Source organism: Choloepus didactylus, chromosome 7 (genome assembly GCF_015220235.1).
Source record: "Choloepus didactylus isolate mChoDid1 chromosome 7, mChoDid1.pri, whole genome shotgun sequence".
NCBI lineage: Eukaryota > Metazoa > Chordata > Mammalia > Pilosa > Megalonychidae > Choloepus > Choloepus didactylus.
The window spans coordinates 147,555,419-147,579,753 of NC_051313.1; the positions used below are offsets into that span (position 1 = coordinate 147,555,419).

At 40.0% G+C, this 24,335-nt stretch overlaps 1 protein-coding gene across 1 annotated transcript in view; it reads left to right on the forward strand.

Moving 5' to 3' along the window:
- F13A1 (coagulation factor XIII A chain) overlaps positions 1-24,335 on the forward strand; it is a 194,560-nt gene that overhangs the window by 58,236 nt on the left and 111,989 nt on the right. The window contains 2 exon segments of the mRNA XM_037844511.1: positions 12,793-12,911; positions 15,336-15,443. Of these exon segments, the coding sequence (XP_037700439.1) occupies positions 12,793-12,911; positions 15,336-15,443 (227 nt within the window).

Here is a 24,335-nt window from a genome sequence, read left to right on the forward strand (position 1 = left end):
CATTGGAAAAGGTAACAGAAGAGTAAAATGGAAACAGAACCAGTCAGTTCTCAAAAGTTGTCTGAAGAGTGGGATGAGAGAGGGCTGAAAACCTTGCACCCAGCTGTGGAAGGGAGCTCAGGACCCTGCAATGAACTCACACCAGCAGGTGCAGTCCTTACTGATGAAAAGGATGCTCAGCTGTGTTCCTGGGGTCTCGGCAACTTGCTTTGCATTCATAGGCAATTTGTCCTCCTTAATCACGAAATCATTAATGGGGATCAATAGTAGTACCACACTATTGAGGTGGGTGCAGGGAGAATTATCGGTTAGGTTTTTAAAATTTTATACTGCAAATCAGGTTTCTGGTCCCTTCTGTCAGGGAGCCCATCTCCAGGGCATTGGAAACAGAAGTGTATCCACAAAGGCAGCAGGAGTGGGTTGGCCATTTATTGTGAATTTATCTTGTTTCTCTGACCTTGCAGGATCTCTGAATAATTGAGTGCATTTCACTATTTAAAGTCAGAATTTTCAAGATCAGTAGATTTCTGATACCTGAGAGTCTGGAACAGTATTCGGTTGTTGTGTGTGTTTGTGCATCAGTCATTTCCGTGGTGTTTTTCTTCTCTTAATAACGTTGTTTCCCCCCACATTCCCCATAGCTCAATTTTCCTTACTTCATCCAGTCTTGTATTCCTAGCACCTAGGACAGTGCCTGGCACATAGTAGATGTTCAATAAATGTTCACTGCATTGAATTAACACTTCCAAGTACATACCTGTGGGCTCACTGCACCCTATCATCACAGAGAAGTTGTAAGTGTAATCTCAGACCTCACCATCCCGAAAAAAGTTAAAAACATAGATGGTGTGAAGATGGGAGTATGTTTGCAGAATTCTCTCTCTCTTAGCATCGACAGTAAATTAGCAGCTGGTACTTCTGACTTTCAAGCAAAGTGATATTTGCTTCTACCTTTAAATGAAGAAATCAATTGAATTGAATTGAAAAAAATCAAAACATTTCCAGTATCTGGGATGCTTTTAATAGAGTGTAAATAAATATGATTGGCTTGTTTATTATGAAATTAATTCTTATATTATTTGCTTTCAAAATTATGCATGGTCTTTTAGACCTTTCAGTACAAAAAAAATAAAGGAGTAATGTTATCAAGGTCGGTATTCCCTGGAAAACAAAGACCAACACTCCTTCTGAAAACCGTAGAGCCCTGACCCAAATTTATATCCTCAGGCTAGAGCCATTCATCCATTTAATCCACAAATATTTATAGTGTGTCTCCCACATGCCCATTACAATCCAATTACCCATGCATAGTGCAACAATATTATTTATTCATTAACAAATATTAAGGGTCACTGATGAATTAGGCAGTGGAGATATAGCAGTGAAAAAGACAGATTCAATTCTTGCTCATATAGAGCATCAAGCGAAGGTTTCACAAATGAGCTACTAATAAAAAGTATTACAATTGTGGAAAGTGCTAAAGTCAGGACACAACAAGAATGTATAATACAGGCATCTGACCACGTTGGAGAGTGGGGAGAGGTGGGTCAGTGGGTTATTTCTGACCTCTCAGTAGCCCCTAGAATAGTGCATGCATAAAATAATAATCAAATAGTTGGTTAATTGAATTTTTACGAAGTTTAAGGCTTACATGAAAATGTTAAGCTCTCATTGCATAGTCAAGGCTTCTACATAATAAAATTCATTGTTTGAATCATATAGAGGCTCATCCCTCCTTTTTATAGTGAGTGTCAGTCAGTGTGGCTTTGTTGCACTGCAGTCAGAAGAAGCCCAGATAGCTCAAAATAAACATTGTTTTCAATGACATGTAGGTTACCCCACGAACAAGGGCCAAAGCTGTTTATGAGACGTTTCTGGAGGGAGCAAGGTTGGAAGGGTCTAATCTGGAATCACATTTGCCTACCAACTCAGTGGTTTACAATTCCTTGTTTCTAGAGCTTTTTAAATTCCTCAAAGTATCTTCAGAGCCAGATTTTCCCTGGATCACATCCTCATTCCATCTACCATGGTACCTGGCACAGAGGTGAAGCTCAATGTAAGTTTGCTGAATTGAGTTGATAGCTACCCCTCCAAAAGGCTGGGAGAGGATTATTAATTTCATATTTCAAGAGAGAAAATAGGCTCCATGGTTTTGCAGAATTTCTCAAGTTCCTTCAGAAAACCAGGAAACAAGCTGGGTCTAAAACTTGGGTGTCCTCATTTCAGGTAAGCTCTAATTTGAGAACTGGAGTTATTGGTATTATGCCTTGTATAGCAAGAGAAACAAGAATTAGATGGCCATTACAAAAAGTAAATAAAAGTAAAAACAGGTTGATGTCTATGAGATCAAAAAATTTTTTTCTCTGGAAAAAAATATTAAGCATGCCAACAGGGGCACATCCTTTGGAGGATACATGCTAAGTAAAGAAGCTCTGACATTTTCCTTGTAGAACTGCTTCATGAATAATGGTCTATCCTCTGAAAAATCTGAAGTGCACTAAAAAGCTCTTAACCAGCAGAACTGGCAAATTAACACAGATCATGTAAAAGCCCCAGGCTGTTATGCTCTGTAATGCAATGCAGCATGTTTGTAAGGAATATAGCAGGTCCGACTGTTAAGAACCCCTTGTCTGGGTTTCCTGGATTCATTCCATTCCAGAATGAGTAGATACAAAGACAAGACCTCCAGAACACTTGCATTAAACCATTTTAGGAAGGCAGTGGCTTTGGAAGTTTCCAGAAAGAAAAGCACAGACCCTGGAAGGGCTCTTCCTTAATAAACTCTCCTGTCTTGCAACCTCCTTAGACAGGAAGTTATTCCCAATAAGCCTGCAGCACACACTGCTACTGGAGCTCAAAACCCTTCTGATTTACTTGGAGCTGGAAAACATATCATGATGACACCATTTGCAGACATATTTGCTCTGCAGGTGAAGACCTTCCCTCCAAGCGTGATTACCAGCTCCCAGTATGTCTTCCCTCTGTCTGTGGTGACGCTTAACCTTTTTTTTTTTTCTTTTTTCATTTTGAAATAGATTCAAAGTTATAGGAACAGTTGCAAAAACAATACTAACCCCATACAAAGAATTTCATCATACCCTGACCCCCCTCCCCCGATAGCTCAATCCACCAACTTTAACATACTGTCACATCGCTATTTCTTTCCCTCCCTCCCTCCCTATCTATCATCCATCATCTATTGCTCTGTCTTCTGAACATATGAGAGCTAGCTGCACACATCCTTGAACATACACTATAATCCACGTATACACTTCCCATGAACAAGAACATTCTTTTATGCAATCCCATTAAGCGCCGCTACGAAGTTCAAGAGATTCAAGAATGATACAAAGCTTACATTCTATATTTCCTTTACCTTATGTCTCAACTGTGGGTGACGCTTAACCTTTATTTACAAGGGTGGCGAGTAACAGTTATTCCTAGCACCCTACTCAAAATTCCTATCACCAACAAGTTAACACACCTTGCCTTTCTGAAGGGGCCAGACCATTATTTCTTCTAAATGTAGAAACCAAACCACTCCCCGATTCAAACTGTTAGACAGTCTCTTCACAGAGATAACTTATATGATAGATTCCTGGCACCACAATTTCCTTTGATCCTTGAGCTCGTCTTGCAAGGCTTGAAATTAATGACTTTGGAAAACGGACTGGCTTTAACTTTAAAATAGCAAGTAAATAAGCACAGAGAATGTATCAGCCCAGGCAACGACTAATAGCCCACCTTCTCCCAAAGAGGTTACACAGGGATGGTAATTGATAGACACAGCATTCATTTCTACATGTTTGTTATAAATTCTTCCTTTCTCTGGGTGGGGAGGTAAGTGGTAATTTCCAAGGGCGCCTGAAATCAGCCCCGTAAGTCAGTCCAAGAATTTCTCAGCCCATAATTTTCTTTTTTTAGCTACCCCAATAATCCCACAAGAGGAGAACTAAAATAAATGAGATCAACTTTCTATACTGCTTGCCTCACACAAATTGTTAGTCACCCTGGAAGGGTGGTTATTCACAAGGTGTTTTGAAAGTCTGTTGGGGTGGCAGACTGCTCTGTGGAAGTGAATGGGGATATTGTGCTTTGTTCACTGATGCCACCACATGTCATTTTTTTTTCCTCTTGAGTTTTATTCTGGAGGTTATTTGCCAAAGGCCACTTAGGATAGAAAAGTTGTCAACTGCTCCTTGGTGCCACCCCTGCCATCACTGAGCAATTTAGACCTAGCTTCCCGCATCAGTTTTCATGCTTTTGAGAAGCGGAGCCCCCAACCCACATCACACACACACATCACACACACACCCCTATTTTCTAACAGTTCCAAATGTTGGGTTGCTACAACAGTGAGTTATTTGCAAGTTTGTTTTTCCTCATAGTAGGTTCATCCATTTGACCAAGTGAAGAATCAATCTCTCCCCTGAATCTAGTTAATCTGCACTGCCTCTCTAATCCTAACCAAAAATTAAATAAAAGACAAACACAACACAAAGCCAAAAAGAAAAGTCTCCAGGGCAAACGATTACATTTTCCTATCTTTGTTAGCCTATCAAACATAGGGTGTTTTTTTGAGTTTCCATGGCGATATAAATATTTTTTTACCAATTTCTTTTTTTTTTTAATTAAAGAAGCTATAGGTTTACAGAAAAACATGAGGAAAATAAAGAGTTCCCATTTATCCCCCTCACACACACAGTTTTCTCTATTACTAACGTTTTGTATTAGTGGGGTAGCTTTGTTACAATTGATGAAAGGATATTATCATATTTGAGCTATTAACTCTAGCTCATAGTTTGAATTAGGGTTCACTGTTTGTGTTGTACAGTTCTATGGTGTTTCTTTTTAAATTTTTATTCTATCACATATATCCAATCTAAAATTTCCCCTTTTAATCACATTCAAATATATAATGCAGTGCTGTTAATTACATTCACAATGTTGTGCTACCGTCGCTTCCATCCGTTACCAAAACTTTTCCATCTCCCCAAACAGCTTTGGGCAACTGTATTTTAAAATGACAGATCTGAATAAAAACAGGAGGAAAAAAAGCACTGCTTTCCACCCTCAATCTTCTTTGAAAATCATAAATAAATTTAAAATTAAAATCAAGGTTTTGCCATTTGACTTGCCTTGCCTTGGTGTGGATTCATGAGATAAGGTTTTTGAGATAAGATTTAATTCAGCTACTGGAAGGAAAAGGGTGGCCTTTTCCTGAGCTGCAGAACTCTACCCTATTCATAGTTTGCTACCTAAATTTATAACTCCCTATCAATGATAACCCTAAGCCCAAAGGTAAATCCTTCATTTTCTTGGACTTCTCCTTGCTCTCTAAGTTCCAGACATCCATCTCCATCCCTCATTTACTAGACATGTACTGATTCCCACTGTATTACAAGCCACTGTGCTGGGTGCTGGGGATACAGTGACCTGATCCTTCCACCTTAGGAATCAGTCTAAGCAGGTGACAGCTTAGTATTCACATCCTGGCTTCACTCCTTACAAGCAACATGGCCATGGGAAAGTTGCTTTACTTCTCTCTGCCTCAGTTTCCCCATCTATAAAATGAGAATAATATTCCTCAGAGAGATTTATGGTTTTAATGAGTTGATTTTTTTACATAGCACTTAGAAAGTTCATGGCACATAGTAAATACTATATTAATGTTTTTAGATAAATAATTAAACTTAACAACCATCTCCATACAATGGGGAAAATGTTCCCCATCATCTATGGGCACTAAGGAAATAAGGCTTAATCCAGTCTGTGCTGGGAAGAATATGGGAACATGGAGACTTAAAGAAGGAGGAAATGCTATGATTTGATGGTGATATTTAATAAGAATATTGATAATAAGAGAGGAACACAACCAGAGTGCTCTTGAAGAAAATTAGTGTATCAAAGTTGAGCTAGCTAATCTCTTAGTAACCAGGTATTTGCACATATATGCAAACATCTTTCTCAAAGGAACTTTTTTACTGATGATGAGTCTTACAGAAAACAAAAATATTGAAAGCATAAAAAGAACCCAGATCCCTACATAAACTGTGGACAATAGTTAATAGCACTACTTTAATAATCTTTCATCAATTGTAACAAATGTAACCACTGTTAAAAAAATAGTAGAATTACAAAAAAGTACTATATCAACTGTAAAATATTTTCCATTTATGGGAATCCTGTATTTTTTGCATGATTGTTCTGTAAACCCACAACTTCTGTAATGAGAAAAAAAAAAAAAGAAAGAAAAGAAACCCAGAGTTCTACAAACCAGAGACTACAACCATTAACATTTGGGTGTATTTTCACCCATTTAATGTATTTGTGAATTATTTTTAATTGGCAATTAATTGAATGCATTGTTCTTGTCCAATATGAACACATATACATATTTACATGGTAAAAAGTGAAAGTTTTCTCAGACGTGCCAATCCTACTCCTCTCCCCAGAGAAAACCACTTTTGGCTATGTATATTCTTGCAGATATTTTGCTGTAATTTAACATATTAATGTCCATATATACACCTATAGAATTTGAATTTTAACTACAAAAGGGAATGTATTATACATGTTGCTTGGTACCTAGCTTTTTGGCACAATGTATCTTGGCGATCTTTCTGTATTACTATCTATATACACTTTTTTATGGCTGTTTCATATGATTGTACCACAATCGATTTGGTCTTTTATTTATAGATATTTATATTGTTCCCCATTTTTCACTGTAGCAAACCATGCTTCATTGAATCTTGCACATTCGTTTTGTACCTGTGCAAGTATTTCTGTAGAAAAGACACGTAGAAATAGCATAACTTGGTCAAACGGCATGCACATTTTAAATTTGCATAGATACTGCCAAATTACCCTTTCAAAAGGCTGCATTAGTTTACAAAACTGCCACAGTATATGAGAGTATCCATTTCTTCAGAGCCACAACGGCACTGGATGTTACCAATTGTTTTAATATTTGCCACTTGGGTAAACCAAATATGGTATTCCATGGTTATTTTAGCTCATATGTCTCTCATTATTAGTGAGGTTGAGTATCTTTTCACATATTCATTAAATATATTTTTTCTCTGAATAGTTCATATCTGGGACATTTTAGGTTGAGTTAAGGATTGGCAGGAAGAAACACATATGCATCTCTTGAATCTGTCTTTAAGTTTTGTTTAAAGACAAATAATGAGAACTTCTGAATTTTTCTTCTCACATGGATAGTCAGTTGTCAGAACATCATTTATTGATCAAATGTATCATTCCCATCAACTTTAAATGCCACCTTTATCATTTACTAGGATCCGATATACATATTTTCCATCCATGTATTTGTCTATTACTGGGCCAGTACAACACAATTTTAATTATTGCTTTGTTTCAAAGTGATGCTGCATTAGAATGAACAAAAAATATCTTAGTGACATACAATAAGCATTAATTCTTATGGATCTGTGACTTGGCTGTAGTTTGCTTTAGGCCAGAGCAGCTGAAGATGCTCTACCCTCCCTGTAGGTTTAGGGGGTTGCCTGCTCCATGTGTCTTTTATCTTCCTTGGAGCAGGGGACTTGCTGGGGCATGTTTATCTCATGGCATTTACAGAGGCTCCGGGGCACATACTGAGTTGAGCAAGCACATTTCAAGCCCCAGCATGCATAACTTCTAACACCCCATTAACCAAAGCAAGCCCAAAGTCAAGAGGAGGATACATTTCACCTTTAGAGAGGAGGACTGCTAGTTTCATGGCAAAGAGCATGAGAATAGGAAAGGATGAATTGGGGTCAAAAGTTCAATTTTCCACAAAATTAATAGTATATTTTTGATATATTGTTGGGTAGATCCCTCAATATTCCTTCTTTTTCAACATTTTATTTTGGGGGCCTATTTTTTCACATCAGCTCCTTCAGATAAACTTTAAAATGAGCACGCGTAGTTCTAAAAAATCTGAGTGGAAATTTATTGGGTTTTCATTGACATATATAGAATAATTTGAGTAGAATTGATATCTTTACCATGCTGAATCTTCACATCCAACTAGAAACATTTTTTTTATCTTTCCATTTATTCACGTTCTTTTCTTTTCTGTCTTTGGCAAAGTTTATTTTTATCATGAAAATTTCAAACAAACTTGAAAGTTGAAAGACTAGTACAATGTATACCTAAATATAGAACCTGTATTCACTGGTTATCAAGAGTTTTCCCACACCTACTGTCTATCCTTTTTTTACCCTTATTTTCATTGTCTTTGAATTTTTGAGCAAATCCCAGCCATCATGTCATATTTTTGAAACTTTTAAAAAGTAGACACACACACACACACACACACACACACACACACACAATGCCATTATTACAGCTAGTAAAATCAGCAAGAGTTCCTTGTTATAATCTAATACCCAGTCCTTAATCAAATCTCCCCAAATATCTTTTTACAGTTTGTTCATTTGAATCAAGGTCTATACATTAAATTTGGATGATATGTCTCTTAGATCCCTTTTATTTTAGAGAAATTCTCTTCTTTTTTTTTTTCATGCTGTGAGCTTATTGCCTGAATTAAGTCATTTGTCATGTAGAACTTTCCATATTCTGAATTTTCCTGATTGTATTCCCTTGGTGTCATGCCATACATTCCTCTAACTCCTGTATATCCTGTTAAACAGATCTAGAGACTTGATCAGATTCCAGTTCAAATGGCTGGCGGGGGTGAGGATGGAGGAGAGGGGACTAGGATACTTCATAAGTATACTATGTACTTCCCAGGATGTTTGTCCCATTAGGTTGTCTGGTAGTCCTTCTGTTCATGATGTTGCAATTTGTCAGTGGGTTCAGGTTTTATCACTTTCATCCATTCATTATGAACTTCCCTATTAGCCTTTTAAATAATTATTTTAGCCTAGATCCATTATCTCATTATGGATTGCAAAATGGTGATATTCTAATTCCACCAAATCTGCATTGATTAGCATCAACTGTTTTGTTGCCTTGATTCATATAAGAAAGACTGAATACACATTTCTTTCCTTATTTCTCAGCTTCCAAAATATTGACCTAGTTCCCAGCACCCTACAAATGTGCCCAATGATTTTTTATCATTAATGATATGTGAATATTGAAATATTTGATATGTTTCTTTCCTTAGCAGTTACTATTCTTTCTTATGGATAGTTTTTCTATTCATGTGTAACAAACTACTTCAAAAGTTAGCAGCTTAAAACAGTGGTTTACTATTTCTCATGATTCTGTGGGACAGAATATGTTCAGGGCTCGGCTGTGTAGTTCTTCTGTTTCTTGACACGCCATCTGGGGCCACTCACTCATCTGCATTAAGTGGGCTGAGCTGGAAGGTCCAAGAAGGCTTGCTCATAGGGCCTCAGCTGGAATGTCTGGAATGGCTAGTGGCCTCTCTCTTGCTTTCTATTCCTCTGGCTTCCTAGACAAGTGAGTGGATATTGTACAATGGCAGCTGGGTTCCCAGGGTATGCATTCCAAGAGGACTACCCAATCACACATCAAGCCTTTGCATGTGTCACCTTTGCTAACATCCCATTGGTCAAAGTAAGTCACATGGTCAAGATCAAAGTCAAGGTGGGAGGGGCTACACAGATGTAAAAACCAGAAGGTGTGGTCCATTTTGGCTACTGTGGTAACAGTCCACAGAGGAGACCTTCCTTCAAGCTACTCTTCAGCTCTAGTTTTCAGCTCTGTGCTTTATACATGATGCTAGGCTGGAAGTGCAAATGTTTCAACTTGGGATATAGCGGTAAATGCATCTCTTATGCAGTCCTAGGATTTCACTCTAAGCATTATTTCCTCCTTTTCATTGCAGCATTGGATATTTGCGGTCGCAGTTGATTCGTCTGGGGGAGGGGGTGGCGGCTGGTAGCTAAATCCTAGGCTCCCAGGCTTGCTCTGAGGGTACCGGCGGCGGGGGCTCTTTCCCGGAGGCGAAGGCGAGGCGGGGGATTTGGCCAGGTCCCCGGCGGGGGGGCGTGCAAGGTGTGGAGGGCGGCGAGAAGGAACAGGCAGGACACGGTTCTTTTGGGGTCTTAGAAGAAAACTAAGAGAGAGAGAGAGCTTTATTAGGCGAGAGCACAAGCTTATATTGGGCGATTAGAGGGCGGGGTAGCTGTAGAGGTCGAAGGCTTGGATTGGTTCGGAGAGGGTGCGGAGGTTGATAGACAAGGGGTGGGAGTTGTTCTGGTAACTGTGCATGCGCACTGACGGTGGGGGAGTTGCTCTGGCAATGGGGAGTGTCAGGGGCAAGATAAGGGGGTGGGGAAAAGGCGGTTCCCTCCGGCAAGCCTCCCCTACGGTGGTATTTTGGGTGAGGAAATGGGGCCTGCCTCCGGCTCCACTTTCCCAGGCCTGGGGGGCAGTGGAGGGCGCTGTCGCCCGTGCCCACCACCCTCCCCAGGGGCTGATCAGGTCCCCCAGCCCAGGCCCGCCAAGTCGAAGCACGTGATCAGTATCCCGCAGATATTTTTTTAACTTTATCAAAAAAATAAAAGAAAACATTCAAACAAAACAAAACAAAGGAATAAGAAAAACAAATATCCTAAAATAACTACATTGCTTCCAATATGCTCCTGTGGTTTTTTGAAGGTGCCCTGATCATTAATTTTAAAGCAAATTGATGGGTTTCATTTCTTTGCTGTTACTATTATACTATTATTTTTGATATTCAGATGGTTCCATCTTTGGCCAGTGGGAGGCCCATCTTGCTGGCTTTTGATTCCTTTATATTTTATCTCTAGGAATGAAGCTGAGGTTTTAGTTTGGGGGTCATCAGCCTATGCAGAGATTATTGTTAAAACATGGCATTCTGCTTCCAGAACTTGGCAAGGCCAGGCCAGCAGTTGGGAAGCATCAATGTTCACACTGGCAAGGACCGAGGAGAGGCTGGGACTCACTTGTTATTTAACTCTGGCTTCTTCTGGAAAGCTAAAATGGCTTTAGGAGGAATGAACTTGAAACACACAACAACATGGATGAATCTCAAAATAATCATTCAGAGTGAAAGAGGTCAGACACCCTCCCCACCCCCCAGAAAAAAAGTACAAAATAGTACATACTGGATGATTTCATTTATATAAAATTTTAGAAAATGTAAACCAATCTATAATGACAGAAAATAGATCAGTGGTTCCATGGCAGGGGATCAGGAGGGAGAAAACACAAAGGGGCACAAGGGAACTTTGGGTTTGATGTGTGTGTTCATTATTTTTATTGTGAAATTGTACACTTCAAATGTGTGCACTCTGTTGGGTGTTGAAATTATATATGTAAGCACATATATGTATGGTGTGTGTGTATATATATGTACAGTGTGTATGTATATATATTTATATATAATTTTAGAGTTGAGTGAAATCAGGCAATTGGTTGGCAAGAAGTGAAGAAGAGAAGGAGAAAGAGGGAGATAACAAGAAAGTACTGGAGACCAAACAAGACCAAGGAATCACCAAAGGATTCGATGAAAACTGTAATACAGCCCTAAATGAGGGGGGTCTAAGCTGGTTGAACAGAGCAGTGCTTCCCAAACTTTAATGCATATATAAATCACCTGGGGATGTTGTTAACATTCAGATTCAGAGCCTGTAGGTCTGAGATGGGGCCTGGAATTCTGCATTTCTGACAAATTCCCATGTGATACTGATGCTGCTGGTTTTTGAACTCTTTCAGTAGAGAGGGGCTAAGGCATAAGACATTGACTTTCCACTTTAGCTGCACGTAAGAGTCCCTGGGGAGATAAAAAAAACCCAAAAAACTGTTGCCTGTCTCTCTCCCCCAGAGATTGTGATTTAATTGATCTGGAGTTTATCCTAAGCATGGGGAGCTTTTTAATCTCTCCAGATGATTGTCACATGCAGCCAAGGTTGAGTACCACCACTCTAAAGAGAGAGATTAAAGCCTTACCAGGGAATGATGAGGAAAGAACCCAGAAAAGGTAATAGGGTGACAGTTATGAGCTGGCTAGAGAAATGTAATGAGCCATGTCCCCCATCAGAGCCAAGAGTGACCCTGCTCCAAACACGCACACTTTCCTGAGTGTGATTTACACCTGTTTGGTCCTGCCTGCACTGCACGTCCCCCTGCTGCTCTGACGCCTGGCCTGGGAATGAGTCCCAGGCTGATTCCTAAGGAGGTAGATGGGAAGCCTGCATTCCTGCGATTACAGCCACAGGGAAGATGAGTCCTTGCAGAGGAGGCAGCGGAGCAGGGAGGCTGGAGGGACACGCACACCTGCCAACACATTGGAAAGGATTTTTCATGAAAAGGAGATTACCTTCAGCCTCCCTCCTGTCAGGGATGAGCCACAAACAAAACATGACAAATGATACCACTGCCTTCCAAATGTCCCAGATTTGCTTTAAAAATCATTTTCAATTCAGCTATTTCGGTATTAACATTAATAGGTTGGAAATTATCTTTGATCTGAGTTAAAGATTTGTATCTGCCTCACAGAACTTTGATTCTGAAACTGCTGATGCACTGGAATCATAAAATGTTTAATGAGACATGTCAATTTAATTGTGCTGCATGGAACTTAAAGAGTTCGAGTTTATCAGCATATTTGCTGACAACTGTCATGTACAGACAGATTTTGGGGGCTGATTATGTTCATTGTCAGTGAAAATCACATATTGGGAAATGAGCTAGGCTTCATGCAACAAAAGACTTTTCTTTCCACTTAGCTGATGAAATTGCAGTTTAGGATAAAAATAAAGTTTCAAGTATTTGGGAACAGCTTGGTTTGGTAATGGTCATTGCGTTTAAATCCTGATGCAGATGACGCTGTGTATCTCGATGATGAGAAAGAAAAAGAGGAGTATGTCTTGAATGACATCGGGGTTATTTTTTATGGAGACGTCAGTGACATGAAGACTAGAAGCTGGAGCTATGGCCAGGTGAGCCATTTAAAAGTTGTCATTGTCAAGGGCATTTTTATTTAATAATTTTGTCACATGTATCACTTCAGGGTGACCATATATCGATATTAGAGAAGTATAATTTCCTGCTTCTCAGGATCTGGGACTCCAAGGCAGAGAGCATAGGGGTAGAAACTTATAAAGATAACTGCATAATTTATCAGCTGAAAACACATATCTTTGGTTTTTATAATGTTACAGAAATCAGAAGTTCTACAGAGAATATGGCATGCTATTGAGAAATGCTTTGGCATTTTAGCACAGTGAAATCTCATTAGCTGAGACTTTGCTATTCAACCTTGAATGGACTGAAGTGCTCCTTTCCTTATAAAGAAAGTTCTTTTGATAATGATGCAAAGGATTCTGCAACATGTGCCCAACTCAAGGAAATACCTTTTTTTAAGTGTTTAGTATAGGATACTGCTAATTAGAAATAAGTGTTACCGTTTCATCAAAGGAGGGTCCACGGGGCTATCACTTTTTATCAGCCACAACCTCAAGTTACTGGTGGGATATGAAGTAGCAAATGGTATTTCCTTTCAGATTGTCAATAATTCAAACTATTCCAGTTTGACGTCTTTAACAATGGAACAAATGAATGATATCTTGCCATCTTTCCATAAATGAATGCATGACGTGATTCAAAAACAATTTTTCATTAGCAAAGTGAGAAGAGATGACTGTGTCATTCCTTGGCGTGTTTTGGTTGAGATGATTGGAATCATGTGTCATTGCTCTGGGTATTTAGGGGAGAGATCTTATTGAATCCGGCTTCTCCAGGTCACCTGTGATTTTATTTGATCCTGATACCCTGTTCTGATGTCCATGTGGGATTTCTCTAGATCCCTCACCCACTGTTCCATTGATTGTGTGTCATCACTAGCTCTTGTCCACCTGGCTTTGTGACAAGTGTCTTCACCCTGACACTTGATAAGTACATGCCCAGGACTCAAGCTTGCCCACTTGCATTTTTGATGTCCTGCTCAGCTAGTGATCTGTGTGCCCTCATCCTCTGCTTGGTGGAAAGCCCTCCTTTTCCTGAGCAGTTGTGCAACACTGATAATGTCTATCATCTGATGACCTTGTCTTAGGTCCTCATTTCCTAACTGCTGATGTGATTCTGTTTATGGTCCCAATGTGACAAATTATAGATGGCCACTATGAAGAAATCAAGGTGGGTAGCACCAAGAACTACTTGTGCTTGCTTGATGGGGGAATTCAACCCACGTGCCTTTGATTATACTGGCATGCACCCTTGAGCACAGGCACCGTCTGTATCTAATATTATTTAAAATATCAATTGATTTGGTTCCTATGCCTGAAATAAACAGTCAGTTCAGTTGTTTGCAGTGATGCTGAGAAACGACTAGCCCTACTACTATTTCACTCACAGTTAGCTGCTATCATTTCCCACAGACACAGCTGAGGGTGCTGCTTAATAAGAAACAGAATAATGATTTATTTACATAACTGAAGAACTAACACAATTACTCATTACTGTATCCCTCACATCAATTTTTAATGCTCTAACTGGCTTTAATAAGGAATTACACAGTAATTAGCCGTGAAGATTGTGGTTTCTGTCACAAGTACTTGGGGGAATGATATGCAAGATTTCTGTGTTCAGGGAAATGTCCTATTCCTATTATCTACTTCAAGGGAGAGTATAAGTGAAACATTTCCATCTTGCCAGTTTATTGCTAATTGTTCTCTATTCCTATTTTTAGAAAACTCTGGTATTTTTTGTGGTTAGTGATTTTTTCTAAAGAAATTGTACTGATACCATACTGTACCTTTGATGATATAATCTACTCTCTCTAGGTCTCTCTGCTCTCTCTTTGATCCTGGGGTCCTCCTTGTCTCAGAAGAGGGAAACTTTAGACTGACATTAGCTAGATGAGAACCCCTACTATTTCAGGTGCAAGCCAATGGAAACTGAAATACCTTTCCATGATATACCTAAGAGCTGTTTATTTTAAAGACTCAAAAGGACTCATGTTACTTTTAAGGTCTCAAGACTTTGGTCTGACTTTAGTAAGTCATTCATTTCTTTGCCTTGGGCACTGAGCAGATATATGGGAAAAATCCTCAAAATTAACTTGTACAATTTTATAAAGACTTTCAAGTCTATCCATGCTCCTTGAGTAGGTCAGATCCCTAGTTGCTCTGTTTATATGTATGGCTTGCTTTTATGTTCTTGTTATTCATACTGGGGAAAAAAAAAAGAGAAGCTGTCTCCTTCCTTTCACCTTAATACTTCATACTAAATATTATGGGAGATCACTATATAGTAAATGCACATTTCTAAATATTAGTTTGGGTTTCATTTTATTTTTAAGCAGGGACTATCTTATTTGCAGAGTGGACATTAAGTCGTTTCTCGTGTTCTCTTTTCCTGCCTAGTTTGAGGATGGCATTCTCGATGCGTGCCTGTTTGTGATGGACAAAGCACAAATGGACCTTTCTGGCCGAGGGAATCCCATCAAAGTCAGCCGTGTTGGGTCTGCGATGGTAAGCAACAATCACTGATTCCTAAAATCCATTACACAGGTGATTTGCCTCGGTACAGACACAAGTTCATAGGGAGCTGTTGAAACGGTAACTTACATTTAGCATACTCTTCATTTGTAAGGTTCGTGTTCATGACATCCAGGATAGCTCTTGGAATTTCCTGAACTGGTCATGTGCTATAAAATAGAATTCTCTTCTTAAGACTCTGTGTTTCTTTGGCTTCAGAAAAATGGGGATAGATAACGAGATATTGTAGGTAACGGTTATTCTCCAGAACCTTTTCTAGGGTCTGAGGAATGACATGACAAAATGTCAGTGGCTATATAATCAGTCAGTCGATCGATCAAATATCAAGCTGTGCAAGACACAGCTTTCTCTATTTTCACACCCATTCGAAGGGTAAAGAAATAAATGACTGTCTAATCTTGGGATCTTTTACAACAATGCCTCACCACAGTACTTTATAGCTTATAAAATGGGTATTTGTTCTTCGAAGCAATCCCTTAGGTAAGCAGGATAGGCTTTACTTGTGCCATTTTGCAAGTTAGGGAGCAACATGAGGAGGTCAGTGGCAAAGCCTCAGCTAGAACCCGGACATTTTCTACATTCCACACTGCTCTCTGCAGGACATCCAGAAACAGCCTTGGAAATGCAAAGATTCTGCCATGGAACAGCTTGTTGAGTGAGATGTGATTGTCTTCCCATGGATGGCAGGTTAGGGATCGAGTTGGGAAGATTAAATGGGATGCTTGGGTCCTTGCAATCTGGGAATACACAGATATACACTGCACAGAGATCCAGCTCCTTAGTGCATAAAAGTATATGAGTTCCGATGCATGAGCCCAAATATTTCTGAAGAAGCATTAGGCTGGTATTTCATACATAGAATGAGAAAAGAATCGTTGTATTGCCAATTTCCTTAAGGTTTCTAAAGAATCCTCTTTGGAAGAATTTGATCTTTGAGATTGGATTGTGCATTCTTTTGACTTAAATGAAATCAATATTATTAATTTTTAAATATTCTGCTAATGCTATGCAATGTCATTTCTGATTAACTTTTAAGAAGGGCTATTTTTAATGTTAATAACTAAGCTACATGTAAATTTAAGAAATAGTGGAGCTTAAGAAGTGACAGTAAAAACTAACATCTACAGGCAGTTTTTGTTTCTGTCGTTAGTTTACTTTGCATAATAAGAAAACAGTGAATTTGCAAGCATTTAAGAATGTCTTTATGGAAACTATTTATAACAACATGAAACCTGCAGTTGATAGACAAGGTTCCTCTCCTCCTATGAAATTTCCGTGACAGGTTTACAGTGAAAAGGGAAGAAATAGCTGGCCATAGCTGAATATAAAGTCCTTCTCAAGCATTCTAAAATGACATGGTCCTCAGCCTAAGCTTACTCACACATTTTGTGTGTTTTTACTGATCCAGAAAGCACTGCCTAACACAAGCCAACGCAAGATGGAAGCAAATGTGAAGCCGCTAACCTAACACAGCCTGTGATGGCTCTTGGCCAAATGGAAGTTGTTAAGTCTTCAATTAAGCACATAATCCTAATGCAAATTGCCTTAAAATTTTATTAATCATAAAAAGTCCATGAATTTTCAATTTCAAAAATGTATAATCCAATTGCAAGGTTTAGAATCAGACAGAGAGAACCTTTTGGGGGGTGGTGTGGTGTTGGATTTGTTTTGTTTTTGGAGGGAGAGGACTTTGGAGGTTAGGAGCAGAGAGCTTGTCTCAGGCCATTTTGAGCAGTATCTCCATTTCCACTACCACTGTTGCTTACAGAGATAAAACGCACGTGAGTTTTCAAAAGCCTTTTACATCTAGTACATCTAGTACATCTTTCCAAAATCTATTCAGCTATAATGATTGTAAAAACTAAAGTATTGGTCGTTACACAAAATTTTAAAGATGACACATTTTTTTCCCCCCAAAATGAAGTGTTTTCTGGTCATTCCAGCAATTTCTCCCCTGGTCACAAATCTGGGAATGGAGCAAAATTGCTGAGTGAAGTTAAGCAGAATTTGAAAAGCAAACAAACAAACAAAAAAGCACCTCAAACTTCTCAGTGAAAGAATTGCCTTAAAATGTGAGATGATATATTTAGAGTGCCCAGAAAGAAGATATTTGAAGGCGGAACTGTCTAGCCAGAACTCCAATTTAGAGGTACATGGACCTGTGGGTTTTCTCAGGGACGTGGGTCTGGTCCTCTGTAGGGCAGACCTGCTTTGCCTGCACAGTTGTTTAAGCAGCTCCTCTCAAAATATCTCCCCACCTGGTCATCGAGACTCAAAATCCCTTTCACAGGGTACAAGTCCTAGAGTAGAGCTGCATCATGATCTGCAAATTCTTTGGGAGGTATATTACATTGCCTTCAACTAATGCCAATGTGAAATGATTGGAAGCAGAAAATTTCCTGAGATTCAGTGTTGCCAAGAAGGAGTGGGAGCAAAGCTGCATGGCCCTGGCTGGTTACTAAAGAGGGCAGAGGCCACTGGGGGCAAGAGGCAGGAGCATCTGCCTGACACCCAACCAGCTTACAAAAGAAGCTCCTGGAACAGTCTAGCACTGAAGATTGGCATCGCATTTGCAGAGTGTGAGGGTGCATGTTGCTAAAAGAGCATGGGATAATAAACCTGAATTGGGCAAGACTTTCTAATGTAATTAAAAGAATCTGGATTTTAAGTCCATGATCCCCAGATAAAAATCTTTTACTATCCAATATATATGACCTTGAATAAGTCGCTAAACCATGGTTTGTCAACCTCAACCTTGCTGACACTTTGGACTGGGTAGTTCTTTGTTGTGGGGACTGTCCTATCATTATAGGATGTTTAGCAGTATCCCTAGCTTCTACCCATAAGATTCTAGTAACTCCTCCTCCCCAACTTGTGACAATCAGAATTATCTCCAGATACTGCCAAATGTCCCCTCAGAGTCAAAATCATCTCAGTTGAAGTCCACAACACTAAACCTCTCTATGAATTAGTTTCCCTGCCTGTATTACATTCTTTTCTTATTCACATAGAGGCTCTGTCTTCTTCATGCCTTCAAAAACTGTGCATTTCCTTCCTCTACTGCAGGGAAAGGAAGGCAAGTCAGATGGAAAGAGCAGGCACTGGTTCCATGTTAGGAAGTCAGACATTCGTTCCAGGTTTGCCCCTAAGTTGCTGTGTGACCAAAGACAAATCATTTAAATTCTCCAAACCTTGTTTCTTCATCTTTAAAATAAAATGTTGTCTTGTACTCAAGCCATATTTATTATTCCCAGTGGCAGCAAGAATATCCTTTTATTCTTCAAGCAGTGCTCTTTCCTTCTGTTTTTTCTGTTGTAAGTTCAGCATTGTCTCCAGTTCTTTTCTTTGAGTTGCTATTACTTCACATTGATGTGAAAATAGGAAAAGTTTATACTATCTGGACAGCCTGCAGGTATTCAGTTTTCCCAGGAGAAACAAAGCCAAAAACTCTTATAATCTCGTTGTCTGGTCATTGGGCCAGAGATGTTATAACCTTACATAAGCTAACTTTTGTCTAGGCTTTTCTAAATACTGAGTACCAAAGCTACATTGCAGATTGATTTAAGGGAGAAAAGAAAAAAAAGGAGGAAAATAGAAAAAAGAAGAAGCTTGCCCGAAGTTATACTTCCTCCGTCAAATTACATTGTTTGATTGTCATTTTCTTTCCACCTCATTTCTAATGTGACAATCCCCACCAGGAAAATTGCCAGGAAAAATATAAGAAGGATGCTTTGTGCCAGCTGAAGACTTATTTCTCTCACATAGTATTAACAAAGTGTTCCATTCCTTGCCCTAAATTGCTATGAAGAAACCAGGCATGGACTCTGAGCTCCCAGGTAGACCATCAGAACAGTTGTGCTATGACACCTTATGGCAAGAGCAGTATGGTCCTGTGGAAAGGGGAAGACAGTGACCATAGCCCGGCATTACTGCTGGGTGGTTACGTGTCCATGCCCAGTTCTGTCCCTGACTGATTGGATCTGGCAGCAGGAACGGGCAGGGAACTTCTCCAGGGAGGTGCAGCTGCTGCTGCAATGGCCATTATCCCTGCAATGTTGCTTACTGTTCACTGTGAGATCCCCAAACAGCTCACCCAGGCACAGGTTCCATCCTCTGTGTTGAGATATTATCAGTAGAAGATTACTGTCCAATTGTACACAGAACCAGCATATGAGATCTGGAAGATTCTCCATTACCTTCCAGTTGAGGAAATAGAAATGCTTGGAAGGGAAGTAACTCACCCAAGTTCACATAGCAAACGAGTGGCTGAGCTAGAACTAAACATTATCCTTAGTCTCAGGTAATACCCGAGAGGGCCAAGAGTAACATGTTATTACCAGTAACACAATGCCTATATCAATTTAACTAACCGTCTCCTAGAAAAGAACAAGGCCCCAAGGAAATGGGGCCCAGAATTGGTGAATTTTGAAATAGGGGAATAAGTGAAGAAAGGTGTAAATTAGAGAGGATTCTAAACAGCCAGAGGAACTGGGTCCCTAAGGAAAGTGTTCCCAAAGAGGATTAAGTACCAACTATGATATGATGGTGGTATTGGTGGTGGTGGTAGTAGAGGTGGTTGTGGTGGTGATGATGGTGATGGTGCTGACTGGTGGTGGTGATGGTGGTGGAGATGGTGGGGGTAGAGATGGTGGTGGTGGTGGTGATGGTAGAGATGGTAGTGGTGGTGATGACAGTGATAAAGTTGGTGGTTGTAGTGGTAGTGGTAGTGGTGATGGTGATGGTGGTAGAGGTAGTGATGATGACAGTGGTAAAGGTGGTGGTGGTAGTGATGATAGTGGTGGTGGTGGTGATGGTGGAGTGGTAGTGGTGGTGGTGGTGGTGGTGATGGTGATGGCGATCGAAGTGGTAGTGGTCATGGTGGAGGTGATAGCAATGGTGGCAGTAGTGGTGATGGAGGTGATGGTGGTCATGATCATGGTGGTGGTGATGGTGGTGGTGATGGTGGTGGTGGAGGTGGTAGTGATGGTGGTGGTAGTAGTGATGGAGGTGATGGTGGTAGTGATGGTGGTGGTGGCAGTGGAGATGGTGGTGATGGTGGTGATGGTGGTGGTGGTCGATGTGGTTATGATGGTGGTGGTGGTTGTGACATTGGTGTTTGTCGTGGTGGTGGTAGAGGTGGTAGTGGTGAGGATGATGACAGTGGTAGAGGTGGTGATGGTGGTGGTGATGGCGGTGATGATGGTGGTGATGGTAGTGGTGGTGGTCGAGGTGGTGATGGTAGTGGTGATGATGGGGGTGGTGATGGTGGTGGTGGTTATGGTGGTAGTGTTGGTGGTGATGTTAGTGTTTGTCGTGGTGGTGATGTTGGTGTTTGTCATTGTGGTGGTAGAGGTGGTGGTGGTGAGGATTATGACAGTGGTAGAGATGGTGATGGTGGTGGTGGTGGTGATGATGGTGGTGATGGTGGTGATGGTAGTGGTGGTGTTCAAAGTGGTGATGATGGTAGTGGTGGTGATGGTGGTTGTGGCGATGGTGTTGGTGTCGGTGATGTTGGTATTTGTCATGGTGGTGATGTTGGTGTTTGTCATGGTGGTGGTAGAGGTGTTGGTGGTGAGAATGATGACAGTGGTAGAGGTGGTGATGATGGTAGTGGTGCTGATGGGGTTGATGTTGGTAAAGTGCTCAATATTCATTCATTCAACATATATTTTTTGAGAACCTCTCAGTCTAGGTGCTGGAGTACAATTGGCAAAACATAGTTCTCTCCTTCACAGAACTTTTCCTCTAGTAGAATCAGACAGACTAGTAAATAGAAACAAACACTGGTCTAACTTTTGTGGCTATTGGATCAAGGGACAGAAGAATGACTGACAAGAGCCCATAGCAAGTTTTCACAGAAACCCTTTTCCCTGGGTTGAAATTATGATGAAATAGCTAGTCACCAAAAGCACTGGAGAAAAATGTAGTAGGAGGTAATTTGCTTCTCCAGGGCTTTGTTTGCTTTGCAATTCAGAAAACAGAAGGTTGTTGCCACAAGTAAAGTTTTTTTCCATAGAGTCCCAACATGGTATTGTGATTCTGTTATATAAAAATCAAGGTAACATGGACAGAAATATGGAAGAAGAAAGAGGAGAAAACTATTAATTTAGTTACATATTTTAACATTCCAGTGCTTTGTACGGCTGCTAGCCTAGACTTTCCATCTTCCCTAGAGGTGTACACATTTATTTTAACTCTGGTCTCTTGCTAATATTGAACCACAAGGCCATCATTAATCCCCCTTAATGCCCCACTCTGAATATGCCTTTTTGGGAACTAACTCAAGACTGAACTTTTTTTTAACCCATTGATGCTCGCTCGATGTACTCTTTAGTACTACATAAAAAAAAACTCTGAATTCCAGCTAATAACTCAAACTGACCACAACTGGAAGCAGGTCTTTGACTTCCCCAGAACTCAGTAGGTTTCAGGGCTTCTGATCCTCAAGCCTCTGTAATCTCAAGGAAAACTGAAAATAAAGTTATTCTTCACTCTGTCTATCTTTCCCCATCTTCTCCTTCTCCCAAATGTTAGATGGAATTCTATATATGAAAAAGATGGTGATGGCATGTCTACTCTGATATTTTGCCAAGCAGTACTCCACAGGGGGTTTTCTGAAAAACCATGCTTTTGATTTTCCTGCAGGGTGGTTGGGTGTCTTCAAAGAAGCCTCATATTCAGGAAACCTCTTCTTGCAGCAAACCTGGAGTAAAATGATTCAGAATGCATTTCAAAAGTCACTTGGGTTAGAAATGCTATCCCTCAGGCATGCCCAATGAACCTAACAATCAGAAATAAATTCTTAAAGTCTATTCCCTGATCCTAAAGACCAACCACAGCAGAGCTCCCTCACAGTTGTATTTTTTTTAATTAAAAAAAAAACTGTAAACCACTAACTGTTCATTTGGCTTTTTAAGAAGCTGAAATAGCCTTTTATGGAGCAAACTGTCATGGAAACAACAGCTGAACAGCCACTGTTCCCAACCTTTTCACATTTCACTGTATGGATCTTTTTTTTTTCAATTTTGTCTATCAAAAGAGCATGATTATTTAATAATAATTTTTCTCCTCATTCTTGTGTGAAAGACTTATGTAATTGCCCATCAGAATCTCTCCTCAGCACCAAATAATCAGTGCCACCACAGTGAATATGATGCAATGCCACCTTTTTGAGGACGAAGATACAATTTCCATTTGGTGTTTTGGAAGGGTGAAAAGAGCAGATACTCCTACATTACTAACTTTGACCTCTTAGAGGTCAGAGCTCCCAGACTGGCAGTCACTGCCAGTGATCAGAGATGTAGGTTTCATTGTAGACTTGAAACCCTGTCCAGAGTTTCTGGGTCTACAGCCCTATCAACTTTCTTATTTTAAACTGTTGTTCTCTCTCTCCACAACACATGCCCAGAAATGTTAGGAATGTTGTATCTTATTCTGGGATGGCAGGTAAAGCCAGAAAAGTCCTGATGCTCTTTATTACCTTTCCAGAGATGGCATGTCTGTATCAGTAGTAACTTCCAGTGGTGGCTCCTTACAAGAGAATCTACTTGTTCCGGTTTGCTAATGCTGCCATTTTGCAAAACACCAGAAATGGATTGGCTTTTATAAAGGGGGTTTATTTGGTTACACAGTTACAGTCTTAAGGCTATAAAGTGTCCAAGGTAAGGCATGTACAATCGGGTACCTTCACTGGAGATAGGCCATTGGTGTCCGGAAAACCTCTGTTAGCTCAGAAGGCATGTGGCTGGCGTCTGTCTGCTCCCAGGTTGTGTTTCAAAATGGCACTCTCCAAAATGTTGCTCTTGGGGCATTTTGTCCTCTCTTAGCTGCAGCTCCTCTTCAAAATGTCACTCTTAGCTGCTCTGCATCTGGGCCTGTGTGGCTCTTTTTAAAGTACTCCAGTGATTCAATAAAGACCCACCCTGAATGGGTGGGGCAACCCCTCCATGGAAATAATTCAATGAAAGGTCTCACCCACAGGTGATTGAGTCACATCTCCATGGTAACACTGAACCAATAGGTTCCAACCTGATCAACACTAATACGTCTTCCCCCACAAGATTGCATCACAGAACATGGCATTTGGGGGACATAATACATCCAAACTGGCACACTACTGGTTCTTATTAGTGAAGAATGGTATTGCAGTCCAACTGGATAAATACCAATTCTAAACAGATTTTTTTAAACTCTTAAAGTTGGAGTTAAGGTACCTCTAAACATTCCCTAAGTTTGGAAGATATTTCTGTGGTTCAGGATGGGGTATGGAGTCAGGGAAGTTCTTTAACACATTTCAAACTAAACATTATACCATAAGGTCTCCTTATTCATCAGGGATTTTCATTTCTTTTTAGCATGAATTTTTAGCAATTGACAAATATATTGGAAGAGTGGGGAAAATAGAATTTACCCAACAGAAATTATCTTCATAGCCAATTTTGAGAAATTGTAAATATTCCATAAATAACCAATATACAGATGGAGCAGCTGAGATGTTAGTGATGATAAGTTAAGTGACTTATCCAAGGTCGCTGGTAGAACAGGGACTGAATCTCAGGTTGCTTGACCCCACCATTCCACACTCAGTGTCATATTTCCACTGGACTTGTCCTCTGTCTGCCCTTGCTCCATATCACATGAGCTCCTTGGGTGCAAATATAATTCCTGTTATATGCCCTGTCTGATTCAATCCTTCTATTTTAGGAGCAGGGAGTGAGGGAACAATCAACTGTTCAGACATCATTTTTCTCTTATGTTAAAAGCCAGCAATGTAATGAAGTTTCCATTTGTGGGCAAACAGCTTGGTTTCTCAATTATTAAGGTTACATTTCTTATGCCTGTTGTCCCCATATCTTCAGAGAAAAA